The sequence below is a fragment of the Maylandia zebra genome, linkage group LG23, assembly GCF_041146795.1.
Source record: "Maylandia zebra isolate NMK-2024a linkage group LG23, Mzebra_GT3a, whole genome shotgun sequence".
NCBI lineage: Eukaryota > Metazoa > Chordata > Actinopteri > Cichliformes > Cichlidae > Maylandia > Maylandia zebra.
The window spans coordinates 47625521-47644167 of NC_135188.1; the positions used below are offsets into that span (position 1 = coordinate 47625521).

An 18647-nucleotide genomic window follows, 5' to 3' on the forward strand; every position below is an offset into this window, starting at 1 on the left:
GTCACCAAACACGTCTCCTTTTCAAAGACGTGTCAATTTCATACAATAATGACTTTGTATTTAAGTTCAGGTCATGAGTCACTGCGAACAGTCCTTACAGCCCGGAGTCTTTGTGCTTTTAATGCCAAGTATGCTCAAGTTGTTTTCAGTTAGTCATGGTCTAACTAAGCTCACGATCAAGACTGAATCTGACTGAAGTACAAACTAAATCTACATCTCCATAAACTATTATTATATCCATGTAATACTCTCCAGTACTGGACTCTGGGCAAAGGCCATTAATATAGTCAGTTAGAACTTATTGCTTACATGTTAATTTAGTTTGCAGCTAACTGCTCCCACTAACCCACTGCTGAGGGACTAGAAGAAGTTAAATTAAACAATGACTCAATCAGGCAGCTGGTCAGTTGCATTTTAGTCAGTCGGGAGCTGTTGGCTTTCCTCTGGTGTGAGCCAAACGTTAAGCCAAGGCTAAGTATTTGATCTCTGCCAGGGTTCTGACACGTCTCACTGTTGCTTTAGGCTAACACAAACAAACCCTTCAGCCCAGCGCTTTCAGCCTGTTAGGCCCAGATCGGCACAGAAAACATCCAGCAGCTGATTAAAGCTGGTGGTAGGGTGCAGAAATAACATGGTTAAGCCTTTAGTGAGCTGATGGTTCCCAAGCCATGAGGTTATCTGTTAATTGTAACAACACCAGCCTTAGTCGTCAGTCTGTCACAGTCCGTCCGGAGAGGAGAGGAGGGGGAAGAATGGAATGTCAGTGTCAATGTTACAAATGTGTCTATTTAATCTATTAATGAAAGTTTCAAGAAATGACTTCTTCTACTCGTGTCCAGTCCCAGTTGATCAAAACGTTCATCACATGTCACACGTAACATGGTTACTATGCCAGAGGAGGGTCTTTCTTTGGGACGTTTGGCTTTTATTTCTCTGCAATGAGCTTGGGTGAAAGTCTTTAAGGCAGCACTATCCTTAGGAATATGTTGTTGTTCATTCTGAACATTTCTGTTAATACTTTTGTATGAAGTGGTCTGTACGTTGGAAACAGAAGGTCCTTGCAGTAAATGCTTAGCTTGGCATGGCTGAAGCTTTTCCCATGTGATATGCTGAAATCTGCTGGGCTCTGCCATTAATTCCCTGTAGCGTCTAACATTCATCTGCAAAGGACAAAATAATGACAACATATGGCAAACACTGGGGAAAAACAATGATATTTTATATTTTAAACCAGTTTCCCAGTAAAATGAGTTTTTCCCTGTCGAACTAAATGTTCTTGAGTACTCTGAAAACTCTCAGTGACATGAAAGGTTTAGCATTGTGTGTCCTTCTCATCTGCTAATTGTTCAACCATTTGGTTTGGGGACTGACTGTTCTGTTTCTTCCCCCTCTGCAGGTTAGCAGAAATGGAGAATCGTAATGGCTCTTATCTCACTGACAGTATCTCACCCAATGAGAGCATGTGAGAACCGCTTTTTGTCTGTGTCTTGTTCTGTCAAACCCTTCTCACTCACTTACTGCCTTGATGTCTGTGAACTGGCTCTGTCTTCTTTGTTTCCATTGGCTGGTTTTTGTATATGTCAGTGACTGTGCTGAGTTTCCTGGATCCAGGTGTTATTCTCGTGTGCATCATCACAGCCACACAAACGTAGCTGTAGTGCAGTTGGTGGGTTCGATGATCATGTTGTCCTGAGGGATATAATGTTTTTGTCTGTTATCATGATTCTTTCTCCTTCACAGTCCCGTCAGATTTCTTACCAAAAACAGCATCATCCCAACAACTTTCTAGACTTGAGTCTAAACAAATTTACTTATTTAAACAAAATAAACAGCAAGGCACAGAGAGAGGAGCAGACGGTCCGTCCACGTTGGCTGCCTTGCAGTCAAAATGAAGGCCTTGGCGTGCTTAATCATTACTCTTTTCCATTTCTGTTTACGTTTTATTAACTTACTGTTCTAGCAGTAAACTGTGCCCTACCTCCACAACCTCTACACAAGACATAAACATACCCACACTCTTAAATGTCCAAGTATGACAGGAGCATGTTTATGCATTAATACATCAGTAAAAGTTTGTATGTTTTCAAAGTCCTCGCAGCAACGACAAAACTTGTAGTGGTTACTTTCTCTGCTCTGATTGGCAGGACTGAATATTCAAAAGTGGCTACATTTTAATGAGAAAGCTAAACGCAAAATCTTAAATGGTCAGTTGCCCCAATATGTGGTGACAGTAGCCACCTCAGGAAATATAGATCCAGCACATAGTGTTATAATATTCAGCCAAACAAGTCCTGAAAGAGGTCAATGGCACCAGGATGGCATCAGCTACAGCAGCGGTGCCTTTGTGTCACGGACAGTTTAATGGCAGAAGATATTTTCACGGCCTTTAAGGCGTGGCGCACGATCGCACCAAAATAAAACTATACGACCGAGACAGAAACTGGTATTTTGTAAATATAATAATAAACGTGAATTCACTGTGTAACTGTGTAACTTTATTAGCAGCGTCCTCTAGAAATGCACCAACAACACTGAGAGTAACATCCTCCTCTCTGCCCCTTAATGCTCTGTGGTCGCTATGGTAACATGTAAAAATGTCTTTCAAAATAAGATGCACAAACTGCAACACGGGAAAAGACCCGGGGGAACCGAGTTAACGATTAAAACCCTGAAAACGATAAATTTCACACCCGAGCCTCGACTCTCACAGCCTGGTACCAAACGACTAGCAGACCGTGGCCCGGGGGTCGGGGACCGCTGGGCTACAGGTTCCTCTTTCTTCCAAATACAAACACACGTACAGTGAAATCAAAGAGGCAGGGTCATAATGAAGACTTATAAAGCACTTTTCTACTTGATCTGAGAACTCAAAGTGCTTTACACAACTTGTACATTCACACAAGCACTTTTTGCTGTGCTATTCAATTACACAACCACAGGGGCTCATGAGGCTATGTTTAAGTTTGGAGGTAGCAAAAGGGTGAGAAACAACAGATAAATGATGTTGTGTTGATTGTGGTTATTCTTTCTGAATAACTGATACTGCTATAACTATATTGACACAGAGGCACAGTATTAAACACCCTCACACCTGTTTAGCATAAAGCTTAGAATCAGATCACAGATCACCTGTAGCATTAAAGCTGGTGTGTGTGTGTGTGTGGGGGGGGGGGGGGGGGGAACCAGCCATTTTTAAAGGTAACTAAGCAGAGGTGGGAAGTTACAAAGTACAAATATTTTGTTACTGTATTTGAATAGAATTTTCAGATTTCTGTACTTTTCTTGAGTATTTATTTTTCTGACAGCTTTTGGCTTTTACTCCCCACATTTGCATTTTTACTTTTGGTTCAGTGGCATCAGTTAGTGTTTATACTCGGGGGGTTAAAGAGGGGCGGAACGAATGCTGCACTCGAGCATAAAGGCAGTAAAGTCTGTTAAACCTTTAGATCATTTCTATTAGTTTAACAGACATCAGGAAATAAAGAGTTTGGCACAGAGTGTGTTGCTAGCTAGAAGTCCAGATTTCCAGGGAGAATAAAGAAAAGGATGTGAGATGATTTCACTTGGAGATGAAGATGTATGGAAGACAGGACAGGCAGAAGAAGAGAAGTTAGGTGGTTTTACCTGGTACCAGATTTAAAGCTAAGGACTACTCAGTATAGGATAACTTATTGTTCCTTTTGTGCGTCTTTACCTTACCTGTTGTAACAATAATGGAACAATAGTCTTGTTCTAGTAGTGTTCTTACCTTTGAAAGTGGGCTTTAACCACTTTCAAAAAAAAAGTTGCAGCCCTGTTAGTTCCTTGACAAACACCAACATTTAAAAGTAGTCCAGCACACATGGAAATTGAACTAAGGCTAAGTTCAAAAACGGCTTCGGGCTTCACATCCACATAAAGTGCAATATGGAGTTTGGTTGATGAGGTGTGGTCCATGAATAAAAAGTTTAAAGACAGCTGAGAGTCCACTTTACCCGAAGTGGATTTCACTTTCAAATCAGCAGTCATGTTGAAGGTGAAGCACATATCCCATAATATTCATGGTAGCAGTGCAGTGAGCGCCATAGCTAAAAACCTGACCTATTTAAATGCTCCTGAATCTTCAGGCCACAGAACTCATTGCTCAGAGCTGGCAGCGTGTGACCAGTCCAGTGTTCCTGACAGGAGATCGCTCTGGCCCTCTCTCTGTCTCCATGCGCTTCATGTTTCTTTCTTTTGTGGTGCTGTTGTGTTTAGCTGCTGCTCTTTCATTCAATTGCTTTTCTTTTTCCTTCATTTTCCGTGCGTGTGTGTGTCTGTGTGTACGTGCACTGGCATCTCTGTTGCTATGTGTGTGCATCATTGGTGGGTATGTTTGACGTGTGTGTGTCTGCAGCGATGACGAGCACATGTTGATCCAGCACTACTGCCAGTCTCTGAACCAAGGCTCTCCTCTCAGCCAGCCCCGCAGCCCCGCCCAGATCCTCATCTCCATGGAGACAGAGGAGAAGGGAGAGCTGGAGAGGGTCCTTAATGACCTGGAGCAGGAGAACAGGTCAGTGGATCCTGTTACTGTGCCTCACACTCCAGTCTACACAACTCAGCTTTGAATCTGAAAGCGATCACATGACACATTTAACGGACTTTAGATTTGACCACAAGGGTTGACTAGAAAATCCAGATCTAGTCAGGGGACAAAACAACAAGTAACTGTCCCTGACGAGCATTAAGAACTGTTTCTTGGGTTTTTTCTTTTTGCTTTGCTCCAAAACTTAACCTTTGCTGCCTGAATCATCATCCTGTCTCTTTAACTTTATTTAAACTGAACTAACGCGCCATAAGTCATACGTAATGTAAATATGACCAATTATACAATGATGGCACAACTTTAAATCATTCATGAACACTAAGAAATGATTCAAGTCTTCTGTCGGTTGAAAGGACAGTCTGTAAAATGCGATGCCCACATCATACTCATTTATTCCTTTTCCACAGCAGACACAAGTGTGGCTTCATTTATAATAAGATTGTGATACATCTTATTTTTATTAAAATAAAAATAAGAAGTCTTGTTCTTTTGCTTCTGCCTTCACCTCGCTAGCTTTAACAAATCGTTCCCATAGCTTCATGGTATGGCTCATCAACTCATCCTCTGTACCTACTATAGCTCTGCACATCACCCTTGTTCTTGAAATTGCTTCCTTTTCCATTGCTCAGGCTTCGTCTTACTCTTCAGGATTGTGTTAAATAATCTGGTTGAAAGGTTCACTGCCCTCATTCGAATCCATCTGTTCCTGGCCCACTACCAGAGCTTGTAGTAGGAAGTGACCTCATTTCTGTTCATCTGTGCAGGAAACTGCAAGCAGAGTACGACCGTCTGAAGAAGACACACGACAGAAAGGGTCTTTCCCCACTGCCATCGCCCCCGGAGATGCTACCAGTGTCACCACAGTGCACACGTGATGCTGAGCTTATCGCTGAGGCTAAGTTGCTACGGCAACATAAAGGCCGTCTAGAGGCCCGGATGCAGATACTGGAGGACCACAACAAACAGCTGGAGTCCCAGCTTCACAGACTGAGACAGCTCCTGGAGCAGGTATGCACACACTCCAGTTCACGCATCCTGATTTTACTTTAACCACACTCCAAGTTCCACATTTCTGTGTTACCATTCTCTACCCAGTGGTGTTGGGTTCTGGGTCGGCCCAAGTTTACGTTCCAGTGGATAAAAAGGAAGTCAAGGAAATGGTCGGGTGTGTAGGACGAGTATGGAAATAATGCTCTGCATCTGGCTGTGATGCAGGGTTGCCTTCACAATGTCAGAGTCCTTCTCACAGAGTCCAACATTGATGCTGAGACTGTCGAACTCGGCAGTCAGTCACCACCGCATTATGTGCCATAAAGGCAAAGAAAATGCTGCTGCCATTTTTGAGTTGTTCCTCCAGCGTAGGGCTGGGCCATATTATACCGTTCACGGTAATACCGGTATAATGTTAGGCAACGATAGGAAAATGAAATATCGCGATAGAATGGGAGTAAAACGCGCATGCGCAGTGCCTTTGTTTTCATACGCACATGGCCGATTATTGAGTGAAACAGATGAACCAGAATTGGTTTGTAAAAATGGTGCAACTTCAGTGATGTGGAACTGGTTTGGTGTTTGTCCGTCAGATACACAACAAAGCACATTTTTTTGCAGAACATGCAAGCGGCCGTCGTTATTGTCGTATTTGTCGGACTAAGATGCCCTTAAATCTGGGAGTAATCTGGGTCCTAAACTCCGTAAACTTCAGGTCAAACGAACACTGCAGCATCACTTAGAGTTAAAAACTGTCTAAATTCTTTCATCTTTAATAAAACGATCAGCATTGCTGCTTTACCAGGTGTAACTATGAAGTTTAACTTCCAGGCATCCATGAAAACAAAATGTATTACATTTAACGGAGTTAGAAGTTAGCAGGAAGCTAGCGGAAGTTAGCTCGCTAGTTTCGCTAGTTACCTAAGCATGATATAGCATGTTCTGACTGAGAGATTTCTGAAAAAAATCAAACGTACAGCTCTGCTATCACTTCCAACATAAATGAAGACAGGAAACTAAACAGCAGTGACGTTTGTAGGGTTACTGAAGTTGGGCTAGCTGCTATATAATGATGTGCTACGTGATCGCTAGCGACACAGCTATGTTAGCATAACATAAACAGTGAAGCTGGAGGACGAACACTAACACTTTTCCACTTATAAAAGTTAACGTGAAGGTTCTTCATGGTTAGAGACAAATGCAATCGCATGGCAGGATGCTGTAAACGGACCAAACTTCAGTCAGGAGAACAACTGAGATAATCCATCCACAATACGAGGTTAGTCATTAATATACTGCAACAACATGGGAATAGAGCAGCTGCCAGAGAATTCAACATTAATGAATCAATGGTACAGAAGTGGAGGAAGCAAGAAGAATGAGTTTAATAAAGTTTGATTTATCTGACTGCTTTGTTTCGCTTAATGTGCCTTATAATCCCGTGCACCTTATGGTCCGAAAAATGCGTACTGCACACTGCAGTTTAATGTTGCAAAGCACCTCTTTTTAACTTCAGTGGATATTATACATGGTTATGCTCAGGATATGTCAGCACATTTCTACTGGAAATGCCTTTTGGTTAAACTTTCAGCAAGGAATTTGCATTTGCACTGTTACATTTTTATAAAGCTTTAATGTACATAAAAACCAGCTTCTTGTTTAAGTGAAAATAAATGGAAGGTTGTCTTTTTGCGCTAGTAATGTTGTGGAGTTGTATTTTGTCTCGCATCAATTATATCGTCGGTTATATCGTTATCGCAAATTTTCAAATATATATCGTGATAAATATTTTTGGCCATATCGCCCTGCTCTACTCCAGCGTATGCCTGAATATCCTCTGGACAAAGCTGACAGCAGAGGGAACACAGTTCTACTCCTGGCCTATGTGAAGGCAAACGCAAGCCTGTGCTGTTGTGAGGGGCGGGGCTCACCTGGGAGTAATCAGGGTATCATATTTCAGCCACCAGGTTGCATCCAAGCAGTTGCCTTCTAGTTATGCTTTGCAAAGAGAGCCCATAAAAACATCGCTGCCGCCACTGTGGGCGTCTACTGTGCCACAAGTGCTCATCAAGTTTGATCTGAACAAGCCGGTGAGAGTGTGCGACATCTGCGTGTGTCAGAACGCTGTGGTATGGATGTCTTTCGACCTCTGGCAATTATTCAAGCACGCCAGGCGAAGGGACATCAGTAGCAGGACATGTTAGCAAGAGAATCGCAGACATTTACAGACCATTATCTCTATACTGTTCCAGTTTCTGAAAACTATTAATCTTTGTGTTTGTGTTTTTTGGAATGGTGTCTGTCATCCAAACGGTTCAGTTTCGGTCTGACCAGACTGTGTTCTCGCAGTATTTCACAGGCTTGTCTAAATGTTGTTTAGCAAACATGGACTCCTGCATTTTAGACATTCATCCAGCTGATGGCTTTCTGGGGGCAAATGAATAAAATAAATTAAAATCAATCATTCTGAGACCCAAACTCTTTACCTGAGGGGATACTGTACAGTTTTTGACTTTGGATCTCTTATCTTGTATATCGTATTGTCTACTTGCTGTTTATTGAGGTTTTCTTGCTAATAGTTTGACTGATTTATGGCCTGATTCATAAACTTTTTGTTTTGTGAATACCATCGTTTTACCATTTCCTGTGAGTATAGTGTATTTATGTTTTGTAATCAGGGTTTGGTTCTTTCCCTCCTTGCGCTGCGTTTTAAGCTCTATTAATCTTGATTGTTCTGCCTTCCTTTTATATGCGTTTTTTTTTTGTTTGGGTTCTCACCAGTTTGAACAATGCTTGAAAGAGGAGCATGATCAGATAAATCAATAGAACCAGTGAAACCACTGGATATTCTGTGGCGCTCTCCTTTTAGCACAAAGAAATAGGGTTAGGGATAGGGTTGCCAAGTCCAAGATGACCATTAAAAGGATCGATCCTTTCAGTAAATTTAAAGTTTCCAGCACGGTGGCACGGTGGTTAGCACTGTTGCCTCACAGCAAGAAGGTCCTGAGTTCAGTTCCACCATCAGGCCGGGGTCTTTCTGTGTGGAGTTTGCATGTTCTCCCCGTGTTTGCGTGGGTTCCCTCTGGGTACTCCAGCTTCCTCCCACCGTCCAAAGACATGCAGCTTGTGGGGATAGGTTAATTGAGTAATCCAAATTGTCCATGGAGGAATGAATGTGAGCATGAATGGTTGTCTGTCCCTGTGTGTTGGCCCTGCGACAGACTGGCGACCAGTCCAGGGTGTACCCCGCCTCTCGCCCTATGACCGCTGGGATAGGCTCCAGCACCCCCCGCGACCCTGAAAAGGAGAAGCGGAAGCGAATGGATGGATGAAAATTTATTGTTGTTTTGAATTTTCAAATCCATATAAATTGGACTATGTTCAGAGACATCTAATGTCCTAATTCTTCATGAGCTTGTATCTCTATACTGCATAATATCCTTATTAAACATAAAAAGTCTTAAGTAGGATGAGTGAGATGTTGAGACAAAAGGACAATCTCTAACTTTTGGATGTCTGCTAATTTTTTCCATACAGTGAGCTCCTGTTTTTTAATTCAATTCTGAAAGCGCTTTCTGTCTCACATTCACACAGTATCTTGCCCAAGGATATTTGGCATATCTCTATATTTCCAAGTGGAAATGCAAATCTTCTTGATTCCATACTCTAACACGGCAAAAATGAGCAGCGAAAAAGCCAAAAAACACAAACCCAATCTGCAGGTTCACAGTTTGGGGAGCGGATAATCCTTCTGGCATCTCTGCTGGAATATTTTAACTGAACATCTTATGCCTGATCTTTTCATCTCGCAGTAGATGAAGGGAAAAAACTTTTTTCTTCTTCACCTAACTTTTATATCTGGTCTTTCTACCCTCCCTCTGTTTCTGGGCGTCACATCTTCTGAGAGGCATCTGGCCACACCCACTGAGACATCCAATCACGTTGTTGCGCTGAACTGCAAAGACACGAAGTTGAACGCAATAGATGTTAACCCATCTGTTCCCTTCTGGTCAGCTGACTTAGTCTCCAGCTTTCCTTTGAAGTTCAGTAAACTCTGGTGTGGTTTCTTCTTTTCTCTGCTTCTGAAGCTCACTCTTCTCCTTGGTCCACTCTTCTTCCACTCTGTTTTTATTTCTTCTTTACTTGCTTGGATCTAATCACCATTTTCTTGATGGAAACCCTCAGCAGGTGAAGGTGTTTCTGAATATTTCTTATTGTTTGTATTTGGAAAAACTAAGGCCCACACATGTATGCTAGCCTATTGTTAGTCCTTGTTAGGTAGTATTCCCTAAGATGTTTAGGAATACTACCTAACAAGGTAAAAGACAGTTAAACTTTACTGGATTTGATCAAGTGAGTTTAGACTATTCTTCAATATCTACTGATGATAAAATGCTCTTAAGCTGGGCGTCAATTCCAAGTAGCACAAGATACTGATGGTCTCTGATTTTCATCAGTGAGCAAAGAGCTGAGAATAAGCAGGGTGCACGCGTCTCTGCTCTGTCGTATTACTGCCAGTTTCTTGTTTTGTTTGTGTTGTACTCGACATATTGGGGGTTTTTTTATCTTTATCTCTTTATAGAAAAAAACCTACGTTACCTCAACTTGCACGTTATTTTATACTGTAAATGTATCTGTATTTATGACTGACTCTAAGCTCTGCACAACAGTGTACAAACAGCAAATAAAAGATGCTGTCCTTATGTCATGTGTGCCTCAGACGGATTCCAAGGTAAACGGCACAGCTCTGTCCTCGCCATCCACCTCCTCTCAGCGTTCCGACTCCTCTCTCCCTCTGCTGCGTGTGGCTGCCAGCCAAACTACTGATACAATGGGTAAAAACACCCACACATCCATTTATATTCTTTAATTTGCATCCACCCTTTGTGACGCATAGACGATATAAATAGATTTCTAGTACCTGTAGATGTACCTTGGACATCGGTTTACATGAGACAACACACACGCTAAAGACTTGCATGTGTGTTTCATGCTGTGTGTGTGCGTACGTGTGTTCGGGTCAGTACTCGTCCAACTATCCTTAAACGCTTTGTTTCTTTTCTGTTTCAGGTGATGATGAGCTGTCCAGCCCATCCCAAGATGCAGCTGGGCTGGAGGAAGTGATGGAACAGCTCAACAACTCTTTCCCTCAAAGTCAGGGTATGAAATAATTCACCTCTTCTGCAGCAAGATGCCTCCTTTTACTGAAACTAAACATCTCATTTATATGAATAACTATGCTGTGATTGATGTAGTGCTCAGGTTATGGGTTTCAAACACTCTTCTGCTTTGTTGAAGAGTTCCTTTCAATTACATACTTATATCAAACTTTATCATAGCTGTAATTCATCATTTCAGTGTCACCTTCAAGCGTCTTTCTTCCTCTCTGTTACCAACACAAGATGATTTTACCTTCTTTCTTGTCTTTTCTTTCTTTCCTCCTTTTTACATGAGCTAGAAGGGAGAAAGGCACACCCATGAGAGGTTAGTGGCTTACCTTCCTCTTTCCTTCCCCACTCTACTGTTGCACGCTTCTGTTACTGCTGTATCAGTACCATGTTTGCAACACTTTTTGCCCTAAAAAATTATGGTTTAAATGTCATCTGGAACAGAGCCGAGCTCTTAATAGAAGTCTAACAGCTGAAGAAATTATTCGGAAATTTGGGCATATTATGGCAGAGTGGAGATGACATGGTGCAGTGATGCTGTGGGAAAATGTAAATATCTATCCTCTTTTGCTTTTGCTTTCATTTCCTTCCCCCCTTTTCTGTCGCACCACAGCAGTGCTGGACTGGTAATCTGGCATACTGGGCCACTGGCCCTACAAGCACTGACAATGAAAATGAACTAATGAGTACAACCAGCCCTTTCTCTACCTTCGCTGTGCACTCACGCGCCTTGTAGAACAGAGAAAAAGAAAACTGCAGCAAAATGTCGAATTAACCAACATCTTAGCTGTCAGGGCTGCTGATGCACCGCCAACAGGAAGCTACTGTTGCTTAGGCTCTGGGGTTCAACTTCTGACCAGTATGTAGTCAGGGTCTGTATTTTCTGCACTATAAGGTGCACTTAAAATCCTTTCATTTTCTCAAAAATCAGCAGTGCTCCTTATGTATGAATTCTGGTTGTGCTTACTGACCTGGAACCGATTTTATGTGCACGGCACTCAGAAATCTGTCAAAATGTTTTAGTACGACTTTGCTAAGCTACGAAGCCGCACCGCTGGATGGATTGTTGGAGCATTACGGCTACCGTAGTCAAGAGCCTCACGGAGGAATCTGGGTCCTAAACTCCGTCTGTTTCATGTCCCAAAGCCAAACGAACACTCGGCATCACTGAGAGTTACAAAACTGTCTAAATTCTTTCATCTTTAATAAAATGATCAGCGTTGCTGCTTTACCAGGTGTAACAATTAAGTTGTACATGCAGGCATCCATGAAAACAGAGTTTATTAAATTTAACGGAGTTACCAGTTAGCAGGAAGTTAGCTCGCTAGTTTCCACCTAAACATGATATAGCATGTTCTGACTGAGAGATTTCTGAAAATATTAAAACGTACAGCTCTGCTGTCACTTCCAACATAAATGAAGACAGAAAACTAAACAGCAGTGACGTTTGTAGGGTTACTGAAGTTGGGCTAGCTGCTATATAATGATGTGCTACGTGATCGTAGCGACACAGCTATGTTAGCATAAACACAGTGAAGCTGGAGGATGAACGCTAACTTTTTTCCACTCGATAAAAGTTAACGTGAGGGTTCCCGATGGTTAGAGACAAATGCAATCGCATGGCAGGATGCTGTAAACGGACCAAACTTCAGTCAGGAGAATAACTGAGATAATCCATCCACAATACGAGGTTAGTCATTAATATACTGCAACAACAGGGGAACAGAGCAGCTGCCAGAGAATTTAACATTAATGAATCAATGGTACAGAAGTGGAGGAAGCAAGAAGAATGAGTCGAGTAAAGTTTGACTTATCTGACTGTTTTGTTTCGCTAATGCGCCTGATAATCCGGTGAGCCTTATTTATGTGAACAGACCCGTTCATCGACAGTGCGCCTTATGGTCCGAAAAATACCGTGTCAGGTGTGACAGAACCAGGACACACTGGCTACTGGAACAAGAAGGCACGAGTAGACAAGGAATGTCTTCTGTCTTTCTCCCCTCACCCCAACCGGTTGCGGCAGATGGCCCCGCCCCTCCCTGAGCCTGTTCCTGCTGGAGGGAGTTTTTCCTTCTCTCTGTCACCAGAGTGCTTAAGGGGGTCATATGATTGTTGGGTCCATATGTATTGTTGTAGGGTCTACCTTACAATATAAAGCGCCTTGAGGCGACTGTTGTTGTGAATTGGCGCTGTACATAAAATGTAATTGAACTGAATGAGAATATGGGGCTTTTTGAATGCTACTAACAAGTAATTCCAGCGACAGAGATACATGAAGAGGATATGGGATCTATGGAGTCTTGGAAATCCAACATTTACACTTCTGGTGAAACAACTAGTAGCTTTGTTCCAACATCTGGAAGAAGTAACTACTATCACAACTAGAGATCGACGAGGTACAAAACAAATGCTACAGCAAGGTGGAGCCAGGACATTAGGTCATTGGTGAGATGTCATTATCCCCACCCTCCATGATTGGGTACCAAGCACCACAACTGATGTGTTAATAGCACTGAGTGTGAGCTGTGACTGCTTTTTTGAATGAGACATGAGCATAAAACCCTCTTAAGTTCTGCGTGAGAGTAGAAAATGTACTAATCATGGCAGCACAGGAACACGTGCCAAGTGCAAGTGGCTGTCCCAGTGCGTGTCCCAGTCCAGCCTGCACCATGGCGCCTGTTTTCACGATAGGCAGTGGAATTAGTGCTCCAATGTAAAGTCGGTGCTATGTGTTTACGTAATGGCTGCATATACAAGATGACACTGTGACTGTTACTGCTTTGTTGCAGCCTTTTAGCAGCTTCAGTTTGTTAATTGATTTGTTTAAGAACTGAAACTTGTGGGTTTAGAATCTGATTGAGTTTCCAGTGTGGTGGCCTCAGTGCCTCTGTGGAGGTCATGGGAGCTTTAAAAATGTGCTGTATTGCTTATCAGTTAGTTTGTTTTCAAACATGCACATGTTCAGATGTGTTTTTCAGACACATGCCTCTCCATTTTCAGATGAGATCATTAAAGTTGGTGCATTGAGCTGTATATTTAGTACACTTAATAAACGGGTTCAAAAATTTGTACGATTTAATTCATCCTTTTTTTTCGACCTCTCGTAACCTCATAAATTCAGGAGCTAGCAACATAAATGTTCCACATTTTGTCAGGTTACAGCCTTGTTCCAAAATGGATTAAATTCATTTTTCATCTCAAAATTCACACACAATAGCCCATAATGACAAGGTGAAAACTGTAAGTGTTGAAGCACCACTTCAAGCAATTACAGGCTTTTTAAGTATGATGGGCTCAGGCTCCAACTGTTTGAATGGGGAGCATTAGTACACAGACATTTTCAGATCTCTTCAGAGTTTGGAGCCAGAGCCCAGACTTGAACCAAAGTCTGGGCTCTGGCTGGGTTAGTGACTCAAAAACGTTCACAGAGTGGTCCTGAAGCCACTGTTGTCATCTTGAACTGGGGCAAAGGTTCATTTTCCAACAGGAAAAGGTCCAGACCGCACTGGTGCAAGTTATCATCAAGGACCCAACTAGTTTCCTGAGCGCATTTTTGAGTGTCATAGGAAAAGCTGTGAATATTTTTGTACGTGTTATTTACATGCAAGAATTTCAAACTTTTTTCACTTTGTCATAATATTATATTATATTATATTATATTATATTATATTATATTATATTATTTGTGTGCAGAATTTTGAGGTGAAAAATTGATTGAACAAGGTCATGCCAGGAAACAACGCAGAAACGTATTTCTGCCAGCTCCCGTTTAGTCACACGACTCTGCTTCTATCCCTTCTTTGCTGAATTATACAGAGTTTAGTGTTTACATTGTGATATTGGCTGTAACTTTGATATGCTGCAGGTCTTAACAGAGCTTTAAATGTTTTCAACATTTTGAGCCCTCATTATTTCATAAATATGTGAAAAGTTCACAAAAAAATGAAAATCATAGCACAAAGAAAACGTTTTTCATGTGCAGATATGCTAAAATTCTTGTGCAAGCGGGGTTTAGGTGAAATCTTCCATAAGTGTGTTCTTCCTCCCCTCAGGTCCCAGCATTGGCAGTTTGTTTCACATGGCTGACGATCTGGGCCGTGCCATGGAGTCACTGGTCAGTGTGATGACGGACGAACGGAGCACCAAACAGCACGAGGCCCTGCACTTCTGATCCTGCCTTTAATCTTCAGCCCCAACTCCCCCCTCTCCTCCATCCCTCCCTACTTTCCTACCTATCGCATGCTTTTCTAGTCAAAACAACTGGATTGGAAACAGTTTACAAAGAGAATATATATATAACATTTATTTTTGTGAAAGATTAAAGTTCCAGCAAGGTCTCATCAAAAAAGTACATGTAGATTTCAGTAGTTTCTTAAAATGTCCTAAAGTTGTTTTATTATGAAGAGAGGCTGTTTTGGGGTTTTGTTTTTGTTTTTTAACTTCTATGCAATTGTACAAAACAACAATGGGGCTCTGGGCTGGGGTCGAGATACGAAGAAGCATGGTCATATATTTGCCATCTCTTTGTAACTGGGGGAACGACATATTTGTATCAAAATGAATGATTGAAATAATAAGGGTGCTTTGTAAGAGAAAACATGTCTTTGTAAAACATACACTGTCAAAGTAATGCAGACCTATTGGATCTTTAAAGTAGAGTGTCTGCAAGACTGTATGGACGCGTGTTTGGTCGTGTATGTGGTGGTGCCTAAATTTCATATTGCAATCCTTTTTCCAAAAGGTTGAGAAGCAATGGAAGAGGTCAATAAAAGGAAAAATCAATTTGCAAGTCATTTAATCATTTAGCATGATAGCAGTTAAATAAACACTTACTACATTATAGCAGCTGCTATAAAGTGTGTATTTGTCTTAAACATGGCTTCTGAAGCCAGCCTTTGCTTTAGAGCCACAACATTTCTTATGGTTTAATCTGCTGCAAAGCCTAAAAAAAGAAAAGCTAAGATTTAAGAAAACTGCTCCCTTATCTCATTTTCAATTTTTCAAATATTATGCCATACGCTGTAGATGAAAGTAGAAGACTCTTTCCTCGTCAGCTGCAATCATTCCTTCATTTAAAAATAAAAGAAAGAAAGAAAGAAAGAATGAACAAATTTGTACTTAATCAAGCAGAATGACTGTCATTTGACAAAGTTTTGCAGAATCACGTTGCCAAGCAGCTCCTGCAGGCTGCTCCCTGCCACAGCAGGTCGCTCTGTATGTTTGGAGGGCACTGAGTGTGAAACTCTTCCAAATCAAAGGTATCTGTTTGGAATCCAACTAGCACATCAACAAAGCTGCGAGATAAGATAAGATAAGATAGAACTTTATTAATCCCTCGGGTGGGTTCCTCTGGGAAATTCGATTTCCAAAAAAGCACAGCACCGACAGAAGTTACAGAGTTATACACACACACATATATATAAATACAGAGACAATATAAATAAAATATACAAAGGGGATAAATAGAATAAATAGGAATAAAAATAAAAATACAAGTGAATTGCACATTTCAAGTATTGAGTCTATTGCACTGTTGACTATTTACAAAAGTATTGCAAAAGGTATTGCACAGTGAGGTGAAGAGGCACTACAGCTTAGTTGTTCCCCCCTCCTTTGTCCTCCTGTCTCCCCTCCCTCTCCCCTCCAGAGAGGAGTTAAACAGTCTGATGGCGTGTGGGACAAAGGAGTTTTTAAGTCTGTTAGTTCTTGTCTTTGGGAGAAGCAACCTGTCACTGAACAGACTCTTCTGATTGTTTATGGCCGTGTGCAGAGGATGCCTGGCATTGTTCATAATGTCCAGCAGTTTCTTTAGTGTCCTTTTCTCTGCCACTGTCACCAGAGTGTCCAGCTTCATGCCGACCACAGAGCTAGCCCTCCTGATCAGTTTCTCCAGCCTGGATGAGTCCTTCTTTGCTGTGCTGCTCCCCCAGCACACCACAGCATAGAAAAGTACTCCAGCAACCACCGACTGGTAAAACATCCTCAGGAGCTTCCTGCAGATGTTAAAAGACCTCAGCCTCCTGAGGAAGTACAGTCGGCTTTGGGCTTTTTTATACAGGTGCTCTGTGTTGCATGACCAGTCCAGTTTATTGTCCACCCACAGCCCGAGGTACTGGTACTTGTTGACCACCTCCACCTCCTCCCCCTCTATCTGAACTGGCAGTGGACCTTCTCTGGACCTCCCGAAGTCCACAACCAGTTCCTTAGTCTTTGAGGTGTTGAGTTGCAGGTGGTTTGTGTGACTCCATGCGACAAAGTTCCTCACCAGACTTCTGTACTCCTCTTCCTGATCATCCCAGATACACCCCATGATGGCTGTGTCGTCTGCAAACTTCTGAATATGGCATAATTCAGAGTTGTAGCAGAAGTCAGAGGTGTACAGGGTGAAGAGAAGAGGGGACAGCACAGTTCCCTGTGGTGCTCCTGTGCTGCTGACCACTGTGTCAGACGTGATGTCCTTCAGCCTGACGTACTGTGGTCTGTCGGTGAGGATTAGTGACTTCCATCCACTATGGTGCATAACAGTGAACGAACTTTTAAAAGTATCTTTGACTTATGTCAAAGATAAAAGCCTAAAGAAGAAAATAAATTCTTAGTTTCAACATTTATTAAATCAAACACACATTTTAAATGATTTGCAAGTAATTGAATTCTCATTTTATTGACATTTTAGCCATTGGCCAAGCTTTTGGGGAAACACGATTGTGCTTCTTTTTCTGTATATTTGTGTGTGTGGTTTTGGGTGACAAACTTTGTTCTGTTTGAGTTCTTTCCATACATTCATCCTGGTTGTTATTCTCAGTTTTTCACCTTATTTACTGCCCAAAGGCCTCGTTCAGATCTGTCATTTCTAATGACTGAACTGCGCTGCAAGAGCAACCTTGCCTCTTTCTCTCGTGGAGATGCAAAGTAAACATGTGCATGAGAGCAGTAAGGACCTGAAAAGTGCATCACCTGAGAAGTCAGAGAAAGATGTTTGGTGCAAGTGAGCAAGAGGCATTTCTTCAGCGATAAAGATCTGATGGTGTCCCTCTCTTTCTCCATAAGTACTTCCTATATCTTCTTCAGAATATTAGTATTATCTAGTTTTCAGCTTCAGCTCTACATTGGACCTTGAAGTTCCGATCTTGGTTGTTGCACTGACACGTGCAACATGAGAATTTCATTTTTAACACAGCTTTCCGACTTCAGCAGTACTGTAAGACTAGAATCTGAGCACTGCAGTGTTACACGGCTGCTAGATTGTGAGGATTTCCTGAACTATGAAAGAATGTTTAGAGACTGGTTAAATTGAGTTTGTGTGAAAGTTCAGAGGCAGTTTCTCCGCTGTTCTCAGTCCTCGCATTAATAAATTGCTAGCTAATTCATTTCAGAACTATACTGTTCAGTAAATGCACTGTAGGAGCCTCCAGCCTGAATGCCCAGATGCATTTATCCGTGCATCCATGCATTAATCCCTGTGCACTACTGTCAAACCTGGGATATACTAAACCTTTTTCTATGTGGAGGAGGTATTTTATTCTAGCAAACATTACGTTTTTTCCTTTGGTTAAAGGTTATTTGATTTTGTGCTGTGTGTTGTGTTTCAATTAAAGCATGTGTGACTACAGGAAGTTCATCATTATTTAATATTTAACAACTCAGAAGTATGTGAAAGTGGTACAGTATTACGTGCATGCGTGTTTTGGCATCGAGCAGTATCCCAGAGATGTTTCTGGCACTAAGTTTGATTTGACTGGCCAGGTTTTGAATTAACGTTTGTTTCAGTCTCATCATTTTTCAAATAACATCAGTACTTCACAACATATCAGATTCCACCAAATATATGCCTTACTATTGTATTATAAAATGCTTTACTGTATATCAATAAAGCACGCAGTTATACTGATTTGACTCAGACACTTGATTTTTTGAATTAAAAA

General features: G+C 41.7%; 1 protein-coding gene across 10 annotated transcripts in view; it reads left to right on the forward strand.

Moving 5' to 3' along the window:
• The window catches only part of dmd (dystrophin), a 300586-nt gene extending 281973 nt beyond the window's left edge, over positions 1 to 18613 (forward strand). For 8 of the 10 annotated variants that reach the window (XM_076880080.1, XM_076880079.1, XM_014407672.4 and 5 more), the window contains 6 exons: positions 1397 to 1462; positions 4376 to 4534; positions 5332 to 5575; positions 10278 to 10392; positions 10628 to 10717; positions 14778 to 18613. In XM_076880080.1, coding sequence (XP_076736195.1) covers positions 1397 to 1462; positions 4376 to 4534; positions 5332 to 5575; positions 10278 to 10392; positions 10628 to 10717; positions 14778 to 14896 — 793 coding nt within the window. In that variant the 3' untranslated portion in view covers positions 14897 to 18613. Of the gene's footprint in view, positions 1 to 1396; positions 1463 to 4375; positions 4535 to 5331; positions 5576 to 10277; positions 10393 to 10627; positions 10718 to 11015; positions 11042 to 14777 lie in introns of all 10 variants that reach the window. The other 2 variants (XM_076880082.1, XM_076880081.1) reach the window with 2 other exon arrangements.
• The last annotated feature ends 34 nt before the right edge of the window (positions 18614 to 18647 follow it).